At 48.3% G+C, this 20,820-nt stretch overlaps 1 protein-coding gene across 2 annotated transcripts in view; it reads right to left on the reverse strand.

Annotated features, from left to right (window-relative positions):
* The window catches only part of TXNDC5 (thioredoxin domain containing 5), an 80,031-nt gene that overhangs the window by 19,448 nt on the left and 39,763 nt on the right, over positions 1-20,820 (reverse strand). For both annotated transcript variants that reach the window (XM_029590629.1, XM_029590628.1), the window contains exons 6-8: positions 14,366-14,452; positions 13,503-13,646; positions 12,810-12,892 (exon numbers count right to left, since the gene is read on the reverse strand). In XM_029590629.1, coding sequence (XP_029446489.1) covers positions 12,810-12,892; positions 13,503-13,646; positions 14,366-14,452 — 314 coding nt within the window. The remainder of the gene's footprint in view (positions 1-12,809; positions 12,893-13,502; positions 13,647-14,365; positions 14,453-20,820) is intronic.

A 20,820-nucleotide genomic window follows, 5' to 3' on the forward strand; every position in this document is an offset into this window, starting at 1 on the left:
TCTTTCGTACGGATTCCGATCTTTCCAGGTATCGGACTAGGAGTCTGCCGACGTTAAGATGGCGAAGAAGGCATGAGTCTTCTGAGTCCTTATGCGCGTCTGGAGATGGCAGCAAGATGGCTTGGTTTAGATGGAAATGAGAAACCACCTTTGGAAGGAAGGAGGGGACAGTGCGAAGCTGTATGGATCCCGGTGTGAATCTAAGGAACAGTTCCCGACAGGATAGTGCTTGAAGCTCGGAGATGCGACGGGCTGAACATATTGCCACTAGGAATGCAGTCTTCAAGGTCAGGAGCCATAGTGACAGACTGCGAGTAGGTCTGAAGGAAGCTCCCGCTAGGAAGTCTAGTACTAGATTGAGATTCCATAGGGGCACCGGCCACTTCAGTGGTGGTCGGATTTGCTTGACCCCTCTCAGGAATCGGGAAACGTCTGGATAGGATGATAGACTGATGCCGTCCACTTTGGCTCTGAAGCAGGCAAGCGCAGTCACTTGAACCTTGATGGAGTTGAGAGACAACCCCTTCCTTCAAACCGTCCTGCAGAAATTCCAGGATCATGGGGATTTTGACTGTCTGCGGAAAGATGTCGCGGTCCTCACACCAGGCTTCGAATATTCTCCATATTCGTATGTAAGTTAGAGCCGTGGAAAACTTGCGCTTAGGGCAAGGTGTCGATCACTGCCCCAGAGTATCCGCTCTTATTCAGGCGAGTCCTCTCAATGGCCAGACCGTAAGAGAGAATAGAGTTGGGTCTTTGTGGAAGATCGGTCCTTGCTGGAGCAGGTCCCTGTGTGGGGGTAGACACAGAGGGTTCCCCGCAAGAAGTCTTCGAATTTCTGCGTACCATGGCCTTCTTGGCCAGTCCGGGGCCCACTAGAAGTACTAGCCTCCTGTGGTCTGTCTTGCGGATGATCCCGCACAATAGTGGCCATGGGGGAAAAGCGTACAGCAGATCTTCCTGTGGCCAGGTCTGGATGAGGGCATCCATTCCTTGGGATTGTGGTTCTCGTCTGCAGCTGAAGAACTTGGGAACTTGGGTGTTGGACCGAGTTGCCAGAAGATCCATGGCTGGGGTTCCCCAGCGGTTTACTATCAACTGGAAGGCTGTGGTCGACAGCGTCCATTCCCCTGGGTCTAGACTCTCTCTCTGCTGAGGTAATCTGCAGTGACGTTGTCTTTTCCCTCGATGTGGGCAGCTGAGATCCCTTGTAGTTTTGCTTCCGCCCACGCTGTTAAGGGGGTCTATTTCCAGGGACACCTATTGGCTTCTGGTTCATCCCTGGAGGTTGATGTAGGCAACTGTTGTGGCGTTGTCTGACATGACTGACAGATTCGCCCCGGAGTCTGTGACTGAATCATAGGCAAGCTAGTCTGACTGCCCGGGCTTCCAGTCGGTTGATGTTCCATCCCGACTCTTTCTTTTCCCATTGCCCCAGGCCATCAGTTCCTGGCAGTGGACTCCCCACCCTCGTAGGCTCACATCCATGGTGAGCAAGACCCAGGCCGGTGGGGATAGTCTTACTCCCTTGCTCAGATGGTCTTCTTGTAGCCACCATTGGAGCTGGGTCCGCACCTCTGCTGGTAGCTGGAGGTGAACGGAGAAGTTCTGGGACATCTGGTTCCATCGTGACAGTAGGGAATGTTGTAGTGGTCGCATGTGGGCCCTTGCCCAAGGAACGACTTCTAGGGTTGATGTCATGAGGCTGAGGACTTGGAGGTAATCCCATACCTTGGGGTGAAAACAGTTCAACAGTTTTCTCAACTGGTCTATCAATTTCCTTCTCCTTGTACAGGGAAGAACAACCTTATCTTGTTTGGTGTCGAACTGGACTCCCAGGTATTCTAGTGATTGGGAGGGCTGCAGGCAGCTCTTGGTTGTGTTGATGACCCACCCGAGATTCTGCAGTAGATTCTCGACTCTGGTGGTCACCTGATGATTTTCCTCTGGCAATTTTGCCCTGATCAGCCAATCGTCTAGATACAGATGTACGAAGATTCCTTCTTTCCTCAGTGTCACCGCAACCATGATTTTGGTGAACATCCGAGGGGCAGTAGCTAGGCTGAAGGGTAGCGCCCAGAACTGGTAGTGATGATCCAGTATTACAAAGCATAGAAAGCGCTGATGGTCTTGATGGACCAGGATGTGGAGATAGGCTTCTGACAGATGCAGAGGTCAGGAATTCTCCCGGTTGTACTGCCCTTATGACTGAGCATAGTTTTTCCATGCGGAAGTGTGGATACTATCAGGTAGCAATTGATGGACTTGAGGTCCAGGATGGGCCGGAACGTTCCCTCTTTCTTGGGGACGATAAAATAGATGGAATAGTGACCAGTATTTTGTTGGTGCATGGGCACTGAGGTTATCGCCTTTAGGGCAAGTAGTTTTGTCAGTCTGGTTTCCACTGCCGTCCTCTTGGAGAGAGAGTGGCACGGTGATCTCACAAATTTGTCTGGAGGGATGCTGTGGAAGTCCAGGTAGTATCCCTCTCGAATGATGGTTAGGACCCACTTGTCAGATGTTATCTCGACCCATCTTTGGTAGAATAGGGCAAGCTTGCCCCCTATGGCTTCTTCCTGTGGATGGGTCTGTTGATTCTCATTGTGGGGTGCGGCTGGGGCCTGGACCTGAGCCGGCTCCTCTCTTGTTGTGTCTGTTCCGAAAGGACTGGCCCCTGCCTGCGGGCAAGGTACTTGGTATGTGTTTTTGTACGGTCTAAAACACTGGGATCCTCTGCCCTTGGATCTTTGGGAGAGGGGAGTTGGTTTCTTTTGTTCCTGTCCTCCGGTAACCGAGGTATTGGGGATTTGCCCCATTAGTCGGCTAAATTCTCCAGATCGCTTCCGAACAGGAGGGCTCCTTTAAAGGGCATTCTTGTGAATTTCGACTTTGAAGTCGCGTCGGCTGACCAACTTTAGAGCCAGAGTTGCCTTCTGGCTGCCACTATGGATGAGACACCCCTGGCTGAGGTGCGCACCAGGTCGGTGATCGCATCCGTGAGGAAAGATATCGCCGGTTCTAATGTTTCAACGGACGTGGTTGCATCCCTGGAAAGCGACAAGCAGGCACGTGTCACCACGGTGCAGCAGGCAGCGATCTGCAGGGACATAGCTGCGACATCAAATGACTGTTTAAGGATTGATTCCTGACGTCTGTCCTGGGTATCCTTGAGTGCAGCTCCGCCTTCGACTGGAATGGTAGTGCGCTTTGAGACAGCACATACCATGGCGTCCACTTTGGGGTACCCTAGGAGTTCTTTGGCTGAGGGGGTATAGGGCTTCTAGGGCCCATCCTTCTTTGAAGCTGGCCTCCAGGGCATTCCATTCCAGGTCAATCAGTTGTTGTATGGCCTGCAGCATTGGGAAATGGCATGAGGCCTGACGGAGCCCGACCAAAACAGGGTTTGTCTTTGGCTCCGCTGCAGTACTTGTGTCTGGGATGGCCAGCGTCTTCAGGCTCAGAGACACGAGATCTGATAGCTCGTCTTTGGAGAAGAAACGCATCATGGTTTGGTATGGTTCCATTCCTGGAGGGATTTCCCCTTCCTCCAGAGAAGCTGGCTCTTCCTCCGAGGTGTCTGTGTCCCCTAAGAGGAGGCTTTTGCCCGGAGGAGGCACTTCTCGAGGAGGCCGAGAGGGAACTGGAAGGTTTTGGTCTTCTGGTGGAGACTGTGGCTGTGTCACCAGTGGCACTGATTGTGCCTAAACAAAGGTTTGCAGCCCTTTGAAGAATTCCACCCAGGAAAAGTTCCTGGGTCTATATTGAGTCCAGTGGCGTTCCCAGAGGAGCCCATCTGAGGAGGGACAGAGCCGGATATAGAGAGGTCCGGGGCACTATCACTGGTGGAGCCGGATTCCTATACTGGCAGAGGGGTGCCTTGCTTCGGTTCCCCCAGAGCCTCTTCGCACTGCAGACACAGGGCAGAAGCCACTTCGGGTTGTGCAGCTCTCAGGTGGCAGGCTGGGCAGAGGGCTTGTCCCTTTGCTTTCTTGGCCGGCGGTGCTATGATTTGTGCGCATGGAGTGCCTCAAAAAACTCGCCTGTGTGCGTAGGGGCACGCGCCGGAAGGCTTAGTTGTGCGCTCCGGGTGCGCCAACGCTGTGCGTGCAGACTGCTAAATGTGCGCTTAGTGGGGATGCGCGCGCCGCTGTGCGCACGGGCCTATTTGTGCGCTCGGCTCACCGCTGTGCGCACAGCTCAGTTGTGCGGACAATACCGTGATCAATTTGGGGGGGGGGGGAAATGGCGCAGACGACCACACGGTCAAGATGGCGGCCCCGCCAACGGTCTCCACGTGGGAGGACCCTCGTACCAGATCGGGGTCTAGCCTGCACGGGGCTGCTCAACCCGATTGAACAGACGCCGGAAGGACTATCTGTGCAGCTATCTGAGCCTTGGAGAACGGAGACTTTAAGAAAGATTTCTACCTTACCTTGTCTCGGCACTTCCCGGTCTCGAGCCAGGCGGTCTCCGGCTGCAGAGGGAGAGGGAAATACCTTCACCGCCGCGCTCAGTATCACACCCGCTGCCTCTCAGCCACTCTGGGGGCTAAGTTCCTGCCGGGAACCGGCCACCGGACCGAGGCTTACCTCTGAGGGATCTTGGAAATCACCTCAGGAATTCTCGATTGGGGGAGGGACCTTTAGGTATCACCGCAGGAGAGCGGGGCTCGTCTTGTAGAGGTAAGATTTTTCTTTCTTCTTTGGTTTGGATTTTCTAACGCTGTGCAAGTGTGTGTAGTGTCCCAATCTGCTTAGGAGACTGAGAAATACTGAAGAGCTAAACTTCCTGCATGGGTATATGTAGGCTGACGTCAGATTGAAATCTGACTCCATCTCCCAACTGCTATCAGGAGTACACTATACCCATTGGTCCTGAGTCCATCTGCTACACGCTAGAAAATATGAGTTTGTAGAAACTATCCTTTAGGACCATAAAATAGGAGTACCAACCATGCCCCTGCACTTCCCATGGAAATGGAAGCACTGCTTGCAAGTGCGTAGTAAGAACAGCCACCCTCCTGGCAAGCGAAATGTACGGAAAAGCCATAAAGGCATCAGGAACTGAAGTGGCAAAAACTAGGGTGCAACTATGAAGATACCTGGGACCACTCCTGGTAAAATTGCTGAAGACGAACACCTACAAGTACCCCCCAGGAGGGAAACCATCAACCTTCACTGGGTGGAACAGATGGACACAGCAAAAAAAATCAGATTATCACCTCCTGGCCATTTGAAAGTTGAAATTACTTCTCATCTGATCATTTCCTTTCCTTGAATCCAGTCAGACAGGATATATTCAAACTACTCCTGAATAGGGGAGGGTGCTGCCAAACCTTCTGGTAGCACCGTCAGAGGCCTCCTCTGTGAAACTGATCTCTAAGCCATAATGCTTGGAAGGGGGCGGGGAAAACAGACCAAGTCACTGCCTCAATTCTCCCAAGGTGAAACCAATCCAGTTCTGCCCAAGAAGTAACTTCATCTCACAGAGAACAAACCTTCACCGGTTTAGGGAAGGGGCTACCAGAATCCAAATAGTATTGGTAACAACTTCATCAATCCCAACGCACCACTGTAGCTGTATTAGTCACCTCACCTTTCCTCACTCTACAATACAGCACCCAAAGGATAATTGGACTTCCTGAAGGCAAAATGTCCATAAAAGGGTCAAATTATACCCCCGCCATGGACAAAATCAAACCTGGTTCCCTTTTCACATACAAACTAATGAAGTGGAAAACTTTCTATAGCCTGTAGGTGAGTAACCACCACACCTTGAGAATATCCTTCCTTACCAAACATGCTGTTTTTAAAGGGCCAATCCATAAGGCAAAAATTGATCTAGGTCTTCGAAAAGAACTAGAAGCTTCAGGGCCTTGCATGTGTCAAATGTATAAGGTCCACTTATCAAGGAGGCAGCAGCCTCACTAGTGCTACCAGAATACCCAGACCAGATGTTCTGAGATTCTTGAAGCGCTCTCCCTAACAAGGGCCATGAAAAAATAATGTATATAGGACTGTTCTATCAGCCAGCTCTGAACCAAAGCACTGCTTCTGGAAGAAACATTAGACACTTTACCACCTCAAAAAGTGCTGCACCACCACATACTTTAAGGTCTCTAGAAGAGGTATCTGAATTCTCACCTGGCCCCAACTTGATTGACAGCTATTTGAGACAGAAACCATTCTCTTGGGTCCACCCCAATGTGAATCTGCTTGAACACTTTCCACATTTGCTATGAGTAACACTGACAAGCCTTCAAATTCTTTCCTGTTCAAATCAGAAGTAAACCACCTGTGAACTATTGGTTCCTCCTTGACTTACATTTGTTACCGTAATGTTATCAGACATTATCCTGACTGCCTCATCTATTAGCAAAGGTGAGAATTTCTGAAGAGCCAATTGAATCACTCTGGCTTCTAACCAATAGACTATTTCATCACTTCTGGCTTTCTCTGTTAAGCCAGTTGCACAGATTAGCATCTTCTCACCATCACTCAAGTCTGGGAACTCCTGATCTACTCCCAATTTCAAGCTTTTGCAATATAACCATGTAAAGTTAATCCTCCATATGTCCATGGGGAGCAGGAATTCTCCTTTCTCCTGCTATAATCACTGATTTTACTGATGACCCATTGGAGATCCTGAACAGGACAAAAGGATCCTTCCGATTTGGGAACCACCAAATAAATGGGATTAATACCTTATCTTTCCTAGTTCCTTAGAACTGGCCAGTCTTTAGTTTGACAAGCCTGCCTAGTGTCGCTCTTATGGCTTCTCTTCCTGGCATAAAAGTAGAGGAAAACCATAAAAGCATCTGAAATGGGCCAGAAGAAAAAAACAAAATGTAACAATTGTTTTATGATATCCAAGGCCCTCTGACCTGATGAAAGTTGAACCCAGTTGTGAAAGGTGGCCATCTGTTTCAATTCTCTCCTCTGGAATAGGAAATAAGGCCCTCAAACACTTGCTGCACGGCTCAAGATAATCCTAATTACTGAGGATGCTACCTTAGCCCTTTTCATAGGACAAGAACTGGCATCTGCCCAAGTATGAGATCCTAGACTATTAGTATTTCATCCCTGCCAAACCCTTCACACTCCCGAAAAAAAACCAAAACAAAACTGTTTCAGGTCAGGGAAGTATGAAAAGAAGCCATTGGCTATCCTCCTGGACTCTTGGTAACTTGGATTCCCCCAAAGCCTTTGCCCTCTTCAAGGTCCTTACTGAACAAAGGTTGCCTTTTAAAGGGAAGTTTAAACAAGACAGACTTAGAGATGAAATCTGCTGACCAGCTTTAAAGCCAAAGCAATCACACTCAATCAAAACAGGCATCCGCTAATCACACTGTTCCTGATTCCAAATGTATGGAGTCCTCTTGGACAAGCTGAGTCAAACACAAGCCAGGTCTGTCACATTACCACTGAAAGCTGCAGTGGCTACCTGCCTCAAGGCCTCAACAAGCCTCTAAACACAGAAAGCCTTTCACAGGGCTCACAACTGGAAAAAAAAAAAGCCTTGACCTGCAGCTCGCTGTCAAAGCAAAAAAGGATGACAAACCAGAATTGCTGATAAATTCTCTACCAGGCAAAGACCAAAGCTTGGGAGTCAAATTCCTGCTGCACCAGACAAGTATGTGCTGCCACCTGCTGGAGATAAAATTGGAGAAATTACTTACCTGATAATTTCGTTTTCCTTAGTGTAGACAGATGAACTCAGGACCAATGGGTTATGTGCTCTCCTGCTAGCAGATGGAGACGGAGTCAGGTTTTAAAGCAGACGTCACCCTAGATATACCCCTGCAGTGACCTCAGACCTTCAGTATTCTCTTCAAAAGCCACTGTGGACATACTATTGAAAAACTTGAATACAATTTAATAACTTGATTAAGAATGTGATTAAAAAAACGTGGATTAAAACTGGTGACTGTAACTGTACTCAACCAAATATAAGTGCTGAACCCCAGCAATATTATAGATGCACCGATCTAGGGATAGGGTGATGGCATACCCATAACCTTTTGAGATAGAGATTCATGTGTGATTCCTTGGCACTGTTCACGTGCAGCCATGGGTGGGATGCTAAGTCCATCTGCCTACACTAAGGAAAACAAAATTATCAGGAAAGTAATTTCTCCATTTCCTAGCATGTAGCCAGATGGACTCAGGACCAATTGTTTCCTTCCACCTTGAAGAACAAACAAGCGGTCCATCTTGTGCACCAGTTCTGTACATTCCAGATACCGTACTAACAGCCTATTGACAGTGTAGGCTGTCAGTAGGCTGTTAGTACTGACTCCTACAAGGAGGCGCTAGTGTCCCTAGCGCCTCCTTTTGCCATTTTAACCGCCGGGCTTCATTTGAATAGAGAATCATGCGCACAGGAGAGTGGCCTGTGCGCGAGCACTTTACTGTATCGGCCCATTTATTGGAAAGTTCGGTCGAACCTGAGCCAAACCCAGTTCCTCTTTTTGGTTGTCAGCTCCAAAAGGACGGACATCTTCCCGAGGGCTGAGATGTCTGAAATGATGAGTTTCTGTAAGGCTGGAAGCGCTGGGAGCCCCTGGCCCTACCCCTCATGGGCGAGGGGCGCTATGACCTCTTTTTCTCATCTTCCAGTAGCTGAGGCACTGGAAAGTCACCCTACTTACTGGCTAGCTTTCCCAATTTGCTTCCGAATAGAAGAGATCCCCTTAAAGAAGCATCGTTGTAAGATTTGCCTTAGAAGTCACGTCCGCTGACCAATTTTGCAGCCATAGCCGTCTTCTGGCTGCCACCACTGAGGCTATTCCTCTGGCCGAGGTACGCACTATGTCAGAGCTTGTTTCCACTAGGAAGGCCGCGGCGGGCTCCATTGCCTCTCTGGAATGTGCCCCTGAGCTATCTGCCTCTCGAGAGAGAAGCATAGATGAACGAGACACCAGGGCACAACAGAAAGTGATCTGCAGTGTCACTGCTGTCACTGCAGAGGCTTGCATAAAGATGGACTCCAACCGCCTATCGAGTGCATCCTTCAAGGCCACTCCTTCCTCTACTGGGATAGTTGTTCGCTTCGAGACAGCGCAGACCAGGGTGTCCACTTTCGGGAAACGCAGGCGTTCTTTGCTAGCTAGGTCCAGAGGGGACAAGGCCTCCAAGGCCCAACCTCCTTTAAAACTGGCATCCGGGGCATCCCACTCCAGGTCAATCAACTCCTGGATGGCTTCCAGCATCGGGAAATAGCAAGAGGCTTTCCATTGAGACACCAGGATGGGATTCCTCTTTGGTTCCAACATAGCGTCTGTGCCGGGAACTCCCAGAGTCTTCAGGGTCTGGGAGACCAGGGCTGGCAATTTATCTCTGTGGAAAAACCGTAGAGTGGTCCGGTATGGCTGTTATATCTCTGCTGCTCGAGTTAGCAATCTGTTATAAATCTGCTAGGATCTGATGCTGGATGGGAGGATCAGTCAGATAGGAGGAGCAATCTGATATATCTGATGTTAGACTGCGGAGTAGCAATCTGTTCTGGATTTGCTAGGGAGTTAGCAATCTGTTAGAAATCTGATATAGTTGTGGGTGGATCCCTGGGCCGATGGCAGATGACTACGCCCTCGGGAGGATACCCCGAGAGGGACCACAGGCTAGGCTAGAGTATGGAGACAGACACACATTAGTTCTTTTATTAAACAGGTTATTAGAAACCACCAGAGGTGGCAGTAGTGAGCTGATATGCCCGGCAGGGCTGTAGTCCCTCAGATACTGGAACAACGATCCCAGGATGGCTGAGCTGTTGAGAAACTGTAGAAAGTGAGTAGGCAGAGTAGGCAGAGTTCATGAACAGAAGTAAATGACAAAACTCACGTAAGGTCTCAAGTAAGCTCAGGAGCTTGAAAGGATTAGGCCCTCGAGGTGCGAGTACCTGGTTCCAGGGAAAGCTCTGAGAGAGCGATGGTAACTCACAATTGTTTGTAGCAGTGATAACTTCCAAGCAGTAGAGAATCTTCAGAGTGTCCAGGAACATGGGCCCTCGAGGAGCGAGTACCGGTTCCTATCGTAATCTAAAATAAAGAAAAGAGCGAGGCCCCCGAGGAGCAGGTACCTCTGGTAAGTCTGAGGAGGCAGAATAGCTTGGATAGCCGAAGCGAGTACGTATCCGTATGCTTATCTTTATCCGTATGTATCCTTGCTAACTCAAGTTTGTTAGCGTTTTCAAAGACCTTTAAATATTGGAAGCAAATGACGTCATCTCAGGGGGACGCCCCTGAGGTTCGCTCCCTTGCTGGTACAAGAGTCGGGACGCGCGCGCCCTAGGCATCAGGACAAGATGGCGGAGTTGCAGCGTCGAGCCAGTCCGGGGACACCGGAAGGAGACGGCATGGAGACGCCGCGGTAGCCAGCCGTCCATCAGACCCGGAGGGAGTCACCACAGAGGTAAAGAGGGCGGAGTGAGGGTGTCTAGCAGCGGACGCACGCAACAATGGCTCCAGGCCTGGGGGGGGGATTTCCCGGTCCTCCAATGAGTCTGCATCCCCATAGTCATCCGTTGTGTCTGGACCCCTGTCAGGGATACCCTTAGTGAAGCGAAGCATGTCCCAAGGCATGCTGATAGGGCTGGGAGGACAAGACCTTCCCAGCTGGGGCTCAGACCGGGCAGGGAGAGCAGCTGACTGTACCTGAACAAAGGCTTCCCTGAAAGAATTCCACCCAAGGAAAGGTTGCAGGTTCCATACCTGGGCCAGGAGTCGCTGAACTGCCCTCTCCCAAGGAGGACGCAGCCCCAGGATGCTACCAGATAAGGTTGTGGCTGACCCGTCCTCAGACTAGGAGGTGCTGGGATTGGAGAGGTTTTGAGAGTCCAGCCCTCCCTGGGCTTCCTCGCAGTGCCGGTACAGGAAGGATTCTAGGTCAGACTGTGCAGCCCTAATATGGCAGGCCGCACAAAGGGAGTGTCGCTTGGGCTTCTTTATTGCTGGAGCCATAGTTATCTGTAGCTTGTGCATTCAGCTGGTTAGCGCCCGAGTGCACACAAATCCGCCCAGACGCGTGCAAGTCTAAGCATCCGGTTACGCGCAAACGCATGCGTGTACTTATGCGCACAGGTATGCACATGATTATGCGTGCACTTGGCGCACAACAAGGCCTGCCCGCCCCGTGTGTAATCGGTCAATGGGGGAAAATGTCGCTGCACCGAACTGCGTGCAAGATGGCGCCCGCGGCCTGCCATCTGGAGTGCCCACCGAGTCTGAAGCGGGGCCTAGCCCATCGGGGGGGGGGGGGGGGGCTGCTCAACCCACTCAGAAACCCCCTTCCCTTTCCCTAACGGGATCGGGAATGTCATCAGTACGAAGCGCAGAGCAAGGAGACCAGAGGAAAGACTTACCGAAGCCCTTCCACGTCTCTGAATCAGAGGAGTTTTTCTTTCCTGGGCTCAGCGCTTACCAGCTGGGTACCGAGAAGGTCTCCGGCTGTGGGCAGAGGGGGCATAGGCCGACACTGCCGCGCTCAGCTTCCTGTACCTGCTGGCTTTCAGCTGCTTCAGCAGCAAAGTCCATGCCGGGTACCTGCTACCGGACCAAGGCACAATTCTGAGGGATCTCAGAAATAGTCTCAGGAATTCTCAACTGGGAGAGACACCATTAGGTATCACCACAGGAGCACGGGGCTCGATCTTTCTCCAATTTAAAGGTAAAATTTGAAGGTAAGATTTCCTCTTCTAAAGAGTACGATGTTCCTGATAGGGAAGGCACAATCCACATCTGCTAGAAGACAGAGAGATACCGAGGAGCTGAGGTCACTGCAGGGGTATATCTAGGGAAACTTCAGCTTTGAAACCTGACTTCATCTCTCCATCTGCTAGCAGGGGAGCACATAAACCCATTGGTCCTGCGTCTATCTGGCTACATGCTAGGAAAACTGTCTTTATGCTGGAGCTGCACTGTGGTAACGACCAACGATGATGTCATGGGAAAAAAAAAAAACGTATCCCCTTAGTCTCCATCTGCCAGCAGGGGGAGAAAAGCCACGTTTCTGGACTGGTGTAGCAGGATGAAAAACATCTTGCTTTCTCTTTTGTGAAGTACATTATGTGGGAAGTTCAGTTTTGAAGGCAATTAGAAAATCAATATGGAGTTCAAAAGGGATGTTGACTGGGAGCGCACTGGTATACCAGTAAATAATTTGGGATATTATGAAAGTACTTTCCTTTTTTAACCCTTTTGTTTTAAATAGAAACAAGAATCCAGCACAGCACAATTCTGGCCATCACTGTTTATTTCTGTGACTGAAGGTGCCTGCTCTCTCATCTTCAGCAGGTCCATGCATAAGTGTACAGCTCTATCAGGTTTTACATCTTACTAGGATTTATCAGGGAAGTTCAAGTAGATAGATGTGTCTTTCTGGGGAAAAACAGGCATTCATACTTCACACCATTGACAAAAATATAGACTACATGCTTGTGTGAATAAGCAGTTTCAGACATTACAATACATGCATACCTGAAACATGAAGCTGAGACTAGAAAATACCGTAATCCTGCATATTACATTAACTTCAATGCAAAGTCTTCTGCCCAGTCAGTCAAGAGGATAGCAGAGGATGTAAGGAGGCTACCAATTATAAACTGTTCGGAATGCAGTATTTGTATTCCGTAGAAAGCAATCATTCAAATACATAAGACGATGAACAATTTAAATTTAAGGATTATATTCCACCTTTTGAGATTAAAAAAAACCTCATCAGTGCAGATTATAATCAATAAAATAGATTTACATTATGAGTTACAAGATATCTTTAAAAATATAGTCATGCAAAACCTAATACAATACAACTTACCATGGGGCATAAAACTTTACAAAAGTGATGCCGGTGGCAACTGTCTGATCAAAGTTGTTTTCAGAGAGAGACAAAACTTTAGACTAAAACAAAAACAATCCAGTACAAGTCAAGTTAGTGCCATCTGAAACTAAGGCAGCAATGTACATAAAAATCTATTAGTGCCTTAAATTTCCCATGAGCTGTAAAATGGCAGTGGAAAGCATTAGCTCTATTTTTTTTTTCTAGCATGAACTTTTCCAAATGCTGAGTAAACCACCACAAGGTCTCTAGCTAATCATGGCTGGCTGACATATTCCAATGTCTTATACTGTATATAAATAAATTCTTGTGCATAAGCTTGATAGACCATAGGACCTGAACAAAGCAGAGAAGTGTTTTGTTTTTTTTTTTTAAGAGGAAAACAAAACCAAAAAACCCAAATCTATAAATACTGCATGATATTTAAAAGCATTAAACCTGTAGATCAGGGTTTCTCATTGGAGAGATGCATATTCATTTTGGATATTCTGAAAATCTGACAGGCTGTGGGGTCCCAGGACAGGTCTGGCAAGACTTCATGTAGGTACTTAATACATCTCCAGGTAATGCAAACAAAGGACTCTGCTTTGGGCAGCTCTGCTGGAAAGGCGGTATATAAAAATCAATTACATAATTTAATCTACAAGAGAAACGCAATGCAGAGGCACAAACCTCATCTTGGATGTCTTCCACTTTTGTGATTGTAATTTTGACAGATTCGGTAGGAACTTGTTCTTCCCCATCAGCACTTTTTAGCTGAGTCTCTATATACTCCTTCAGAGAATCCAAATCTCTCTTTCCTTTGTACTGGTCCACCTACAACAATTTAGTTCACATCCAATTCACACAGGTCTCCTTAGAGACTAACTAGCAACACTCACAACTCAACCAACACCTTTCGTCTGGTCTAAAAACTACTACCAAGATAAGCCTTAAGGCACTGCTAACTGCACCTCTGAATAAGGAGATAAGCTCTAGAAAATGATGAATAGTGTTTCTACAGGGCCAACTAACTTCAGTACTTTAAATTGTTCAAGCAATAAAAGCAGTAGCCTAGATGTAGTTCAAATTTCTTTCTAGAAATTGTGATTCTAAATTGCTGGACTGGATGGTTTTTATATAAAAAAGTTCATCGTTGATTAACGTCCTTTGCAGTGGCTCATGTGTGTTTTCTTATAGTATGCTTAATATATATTTTATGATTGGTTTTTAAAATTATACTCCACATAAAAATATGGATATTGCAGAATATAAATGTTTAAATAAATACATATAGATAAAGGTGGTTGTGCATAGAAACTGTCAAACAGAATTCAGAACTGCAAGAATACAGATTATGCTTTTCATTGGTAGGGCACAGCCAATAGACTGCACATGCCCATCATTTTCAAGCAAAGCTTAAATCAGAAAAAAGTTAAAATCCAGGTGACTATGTTTTGTTCCCCCTGAGTGCAGATAAACTCCATGGGTTCCCATACCTGCAGAAGACTATGGACAAGGTTTCCCATACAAACACATCAATCTCAAAGTTTCACCTTTTCTCCATTCTTGAACCACAGCAGGGTAGGATAGCCTCGCACTTGGTTTCCAGAACACAAATCAGAATGTTGGGTACAGTCAACCTAGAATTTCAATTTAGACATTTTTAAAATTTATTACAATTCTTGTAACAAGATTTTGGTACTGATCATGTGAATAGTCGCTGTCAAAAAGGATCTTGAGATTTTTTGGTTTTTAGGAAACACTAAACAGCATGTGTCCCACAGCTAAGGAAAACAGCAGCAAACAATGTATAATCTTGGCTTTCAATGTCAGAGTTAGCAAATGGTCAGTAGGTCAAATAGGTAATCAGTACTGCCGCACTAATGCTGTAGCATGTCAGACTTCAGATTAGGTCACTGCATCAAGCAAAGTCCTAACTGCATAGATGGGTCACAAGACCTGACATGGTACTATACCATGGAAAGCACTAATTCTTTATTTGAAGGAAGAAAGTTGAAGGCCCTGAAGCAGTTTGAAGAGGGTCCTTGCTTAAGGTTAGATGGGTACATTTGATCTTATAAGCAGTTATTTGACCTGTTCACTAAAGACAATGGCCTGGAAAAGGACTGTTGTTGGTTGACAAGACCATAATGGAAGTGAGATAGATGCAATCCGTTTACAGAAGAGAATGCATGAGAACAGCCAGGAAAACTAAGTGGACAAGCCCATGGAGCCAGATGAGGTACATCTCAGGATACTAAGGGAGCTCAAGAAATGTGCTGGCGGGTCTGCTAAAAGATTTGTTAGATAGATCCCTGGAAAGAGTGGTGCCACAAAACTGGAGAAGAGAGGTTGTGGCTCTGCTTCACAATAGTGGTAGCAGAGAAGAGGCTGGAAACTACAGGCCGGATAGCCTCACCTAGGTGGTGGAAAAGTTAATGGAGGCACTGCTGAAGGAAAGGTTAGTGAACTATCTATAATCCGGGGGGGGGGGGGGAGGGGGGGTTGCTAGACCAAAGGGAGCATGGATTCAATCTGATTGATTTTTTTGATTGGGTAACTAGAGAATTGGATCAAGGAAAAGCGGTCAATGTGATTTACTTGGAATTCAGCAAAGCTTTTGACACGTTCCTAACAGGAGACTCATAAATAAAATGAGAAACTTGGGAGTGGGCACAAATGTGATTCCAACTCTCCCGGGATAGTTCCCACTCCCCGGGATCCAGCTGTTGATGACTGAGGATAATTCCCACATCCCCGGGATCCAGCTGTTGATGACTGAGGAAGTCCACCTGCACGTTGTCATGCCTGCCATGCCTTCCAGATGAAGCTCGGCCCAAGCGAAGAGGGGGTGTGCTTCCTGTGCCATGGCCGGACTCCTGGTTCCTCCCTGGCAATTGAGATATGCCACTTTGGTGGTGCTGTCCGAGAAGACTCGAACCATTCTCCCCTGCACCAGGGACTTGAATGCCGACAACACTTTGCGGATTGCCCTTGTCTCTAGGCGACTGATAGACCACAACCATTCGGGTAAGGACGAGGTTCCCTGCACCGCATGACTAGGCACACTGCTCCCCAGCCTTCAAGGATTGCATCCGTTGGCACGATCACCCAATCCGGGACTTCAAGGGGCACCCCCTTCTGTAAGTTGTCTTGCTACAGCCACCATTGCAGGCTGGACCTGATTTGCTGCAACAAAGGCAGGGGTAACTGGTATTGCTCCAACACTGGGTTCCACCGCGACAGTAGATCTCTCTGCAACGGTCTCAGGTGAGCGAAGGCCCAAGGCACCAATTCCAACGTCGAAGCCATGAACCCCAGAATTGTAGGTAATCCCACAATCTGGGGATTGGAAGCTGTAATAAGAGACACACTTATTGCTGCAATTTGTACATCCTATCGTTCGTGAGAAAACACCCTGCCCTGGAAGGTGCCGAAATGAGCTCCAAAATATTCCAGACACTGTGACGGAGTCAGATGACTTTTCGCTTTATTGATTTCCCAGCCCAGGGACTGGAGACAATGGATCACACGAAGAACCGTCCGCTCGCCTTCCTCTTCCAACTTGGCTCAAATCAGCCAATCGTCGAAGTAAGGATGGACCATTATCCCTTCCTTCCGGAGGGTCGCTGCCACCATGACCATCACGGCAGCTCTCAGGACTGAAAATGCTGACCCAAGATTTTGAATCATAGGAATCTCTGGTGAGTGCTGCGAATCAGGATGCGTAGATAAGCCTCGGTGAGATCCAAAGAGGAGAGGAACTCTCCCTTTTGAACCACCGCGATGACTGTTCGAAGTGTTTCCATTCGAAAACAGGGCACCTTCAAGCAGCAATTCACCTTCTGTAGGTCCTGGATGTGTCGGAAAGTGCCCTCCTTTTTGGGAACTATGAAATAAATGGAGTACCATCCCCTCCCCTATTCCTTGGACGGCATGGGGACGATTGCCTTAAGGGACAGCAATTTTTGTAGAGTGTCTTCTACCACGGCTCGCTTGTTGTGGGAAACGCATCGCAATTCCACAAAGGCTGGCATGAGAGGCCGAGAAAATTCTAAGGCATAACCTTTTTTTACCACCTCCAACACCCAGTGATCAGAGGTGATTCTCCCACTCCTCGTAAAATTGAGACAACCTGCCCCTGATCATCCCATCCCAGGAGTGGGTGGGCCTAATTTCATTGGGCAGGCTTCCAGTTCCGGTTCCCTGACCGAAACCACCTCTGGCAGGACGACTGGAGCCGTGAAAAGACTGTGTACAGGAAGAGGTCTGTCTGGAACCAGAGAGTGGAATATTCCTCCCCAACTTTTTTCGAAAATCCCGAAAACGGGATTGAGGGCAGTTTATTGCCCTTGGAATCCCCCAGAGATTTCATCAACTGATCCAAATCCTCTCCAAACAGCAACTTCCCTTGAAAAAGAAGACTGCAGAGTTGTGACTTGGAGGAAACATCCGCTGCCCAATTGCGGAGCCATAGGAGTTGCCGAGCCGCCACCGCAGAGACCATAGTCCGGGCCACCGAACGCACCACGTCATATAAGGCATCCACCACATATGCTACCGCCGCCTCCAGACGAGCTGCTTGAGAAGCTGACAAAGTCCCAGAAGACGAAGGGTCCTGCGGTTTTTGAATCCAATATAAACGCGCTCCCTGAGGCTTTCTAAATGTTCCTCCATTAACAGGTAGAGTTTTTGCACCACCCAGCCGATCTTAAGCCCCACCTCCGGGGATTCCCACTCCCGGCTGACGAGCTTTTGAATCTTCTTCGGGATGGGAAAAGCACTAGGTGGACCCCAAAGACCATCCAAGACTGGGTTCACTCCCTCGCTGTCGGAATCTTCCAGCGAGGGTCTCTCCCCCAATTCCTCAAGCACCTGGGGAATAAGGGGGCGCAATTCCTTCCTCTTAAACAGCCGGACTACACAGGGGTCGTACCCCTCCGCACTAGGTTCTACAGGATCCTGATCGTCATCACCCATATCTACGTCTGGAGGGACCTCACCCTGATCTGCAGTGGTGTCCCTCAGGGGCGGAGTGGAGTCATTCCCCTGCTAGTCGACTGCACCCACTAGGTCCTCTCGAGCCAAAAGTTGCCTGGGGCGGGCGACCATCTGTTTGCAGATGGGGACGCTTGGGAACTCCCACACTCCCATCCTGCGCTCTGCACTTCGCGAGCTTCCGAGTCAGAAATGCTTCATGCATGAGCAGCACAAATTCCAGTGAAAATCCCCCCGGTCCAGTCTCTGCTAGAATCAGTGTCCGTGTCTCTCGATTCCTCTGGTCTCTGAGTCCGCACAGTGGGGGGGTTAACGGGGTAGGGTCATCCTGGGAGACCTTTTCCATAGGGTGCGCAGTGAGGGTTGGGCTCCTTCTGTTAGACTCAGCTGCTGAGCCTGACCTGCATGCAGACTTTTTAGGTTTGGTCCTCGTCTGAGGCCCCTTCCCCACCCAGTGCACAGTCCGTGCTCAGGTGACAGGTGGTCTAAATAAGCTGACTATACCCCGCAAGCCTTACAGGGTTCATCCAGAGGAGTTTCTGCCATGTTCCTCCTGCAAAAAGGGGCATATAACTCCCTCCCCCTCCCCCGGAAGAAAGCAGGTGCTGCCACCTAGCCCTGGTGACCCACCAAAAACGCCGCAAAAATCGGTCCCAGGAACACTGGGGAGCTGCGTGGGAGATCGAAAAAGAACAAAATGGCCACCGTGGTAAAAATAGCTCCTGAGCCAGCAGTAAAAATGAGGCAAGGAGCCTAATAACATTCACGGAGGTTCTTACCAGGGCTGAAACACTCTCCCCTCCTCTTCAGGGGTCTGCCTGGCTCTGCACCACTGGGCAGACTGATTTACCCCGGGAGCTGCGGTGAACAGGGAACTTGGAGCTGGGTTCTTTGTTTGGTTTTTTTTAACACACAAAAACTTTAACTTCTAGTAACAGAAACAAATAAAGCCTAAGCTAAAAATAATAGAAAAAAATCCCCAAAAGGGCTACTTCCCTGTACTGCAGACACTGAGGGGAAGCCTTTGGGTCGCTGACGGAGCCAGTCCCCTAGCTATCAGGGACCCAGAACCGCACAGGCTAGCACCGCCAGGGGTAACCAAGCCCCCCGTTCGCCCGGCTCTACCCGAGGGATGGCCCAGACACTGAACCTAGCACCTCAGGGAGCAAGAAAACTCCATCTCACACAGAGTTGCAGGTATACACGACCACCATCTGCTGGAATCAGAGAAATACTGATGAGCTGCAGGTGGCGCACTTGGGATACCAGTGCCTCGAAGCTTTACTCTCTGACTCCATCTGCTGGTGGGAGTGCATAACTCACTGGTCTGGACTGATCTGGGTATGTACAGGAATGACATTTATTTATTTAAAACTTTTTATATTCCACACCTTCCAAAAACCATTCAGTAAGAATTACAAACGTGACAATCAAATACACGCAGATAATAAAAATGAAAAAGTGATGTAAGAGCTTGAAGAGTGGTTGAACATTTGGCAACTGGAATTCAATGTCAAGACATGCTGAGTCATGCATATGGGGTGCAGTAATCCAAAAGAGCTGTAGGTGATGGGGGGGGGGGGGGGGGGTGAAACACTATTGTACATGGACTGGGAGAGGGAACTTGGGGTAATTTTGTCCCTTGTAAAGATCTTTGGTGAGGGCTCACCTGGGAGTACTGTTTTCCGTTCTGGAGCCTGTTTCTCAAAAAGGATAGAGACAGGAAGGAGGCGGACCAGAGAAGAGAAACAAAAAAATGGTGTTCGGTCTGTATCGGAAGACTTATGAGGAAAAGCAGAAGGATCAGGATATGTAAACCCTGGAAGAGGAGGTGCAGGGGAGATATTATACAGACTTTCAGATACCTGTACAAAATTTGAACCTTTTCCATTGGAAAAGAAACTGTAGAACTAGGGGTCACAAAATGAAGATCTGAGGGGAATGGCTCACAACCAACATCAGGAAAAATTTCTTCATGGAAAGGACGGTGGATGCCTGGAATGCCCTTCTGGAATAGGTGGTGAGGAAGAACACAGTAAACGAGTTAAAAAAGGAATGGGATAAACACTGGATCCCTAAAGGCTAGAGGTTAAAAATGAAGAAAAGGGTGCATGGGGGTAACCTGCACAGAGTGGTAATTACTACCCTTAACAGAAGGCATGAGGATTACTACCCTTGATGCAACAGCAACATCGCTCTCTGCTTCGACGGGGGGAGGGGGCAGTGGAGGGGAAGGGAAAATGGATTCAGATAACAGCCAGTGCTGGGCCCCCACTTTGTATCAGTACCCCAGACTGTAAGACATTAGAGAAAAAGCACAGGATGCTTCTATGGCTAAGTCCAAAAGCAAAGCACATTTAAGCAGCATTGGAAACAATTTAGTAGAACTAGGGGTCACGATTTGAAACTCCAGGGAGGAAGGCTCAGAACCAATGTCAGGAAATATTTCTTCACTGAGAGGGTGGTGAATGCCAGGAATGCCCTTCCGGAGGAAGTGGTAAAGACTAAAACTGTGAAGGATTTCAAAGGGGCATGGGATAAACACTGTGGATCCCTAAAAGGCTAGAGGATGGGAATAAATAAAAAAAAAAGCTTAACCAGCACGGAGCAGCAGTTACTACTTTGGGAAGCTTGCTGGGCAGACTAGATGGACCATTTTGGTCTTTTTCTGCCATCATTACTATGTCTGAATTATCAAGAAGGGTGCTCACCTCGTAAAAATGTTGCTAGCAATAATTTTGTTATGTGTTTAAAAGATGATTGATTTTGATTGTAAACACATTTTACCCTTAAAATAAGGCTTGGGGGGGGGGGGGGGGGGGGGGTGACAGCATGAAGCAGAGGTTACTACTGTGAGAAACTTGCTAGGCAGACTGGATGAATCCTTTGTAATTTTTTCTGCCTTCATTACTGTGTTATACTCTATTTGTCTGGCTCTGCTCTTGCTCCTTATTCCTTCCCGTCTGGAACTTGTCAGGGATCTTTTTCCTTTGAGGCTTCTCTTCGTGGG

Source organism: Rhinatrema bivittatum, chromosome 2 (genome assembly GCF_901001135.1).
Source record: "Rhinatrema bivittatum chromosome 2, aRhiBiv1.1, whole genome shotgun sequence".
Taxonomy (NCBI): Eukaryota; Metazoa; Chordata; class Amphibia; order Gymnophiona; family Rhinatrematidae; genus Rhinatrema; species Rhinatrema bivittatum.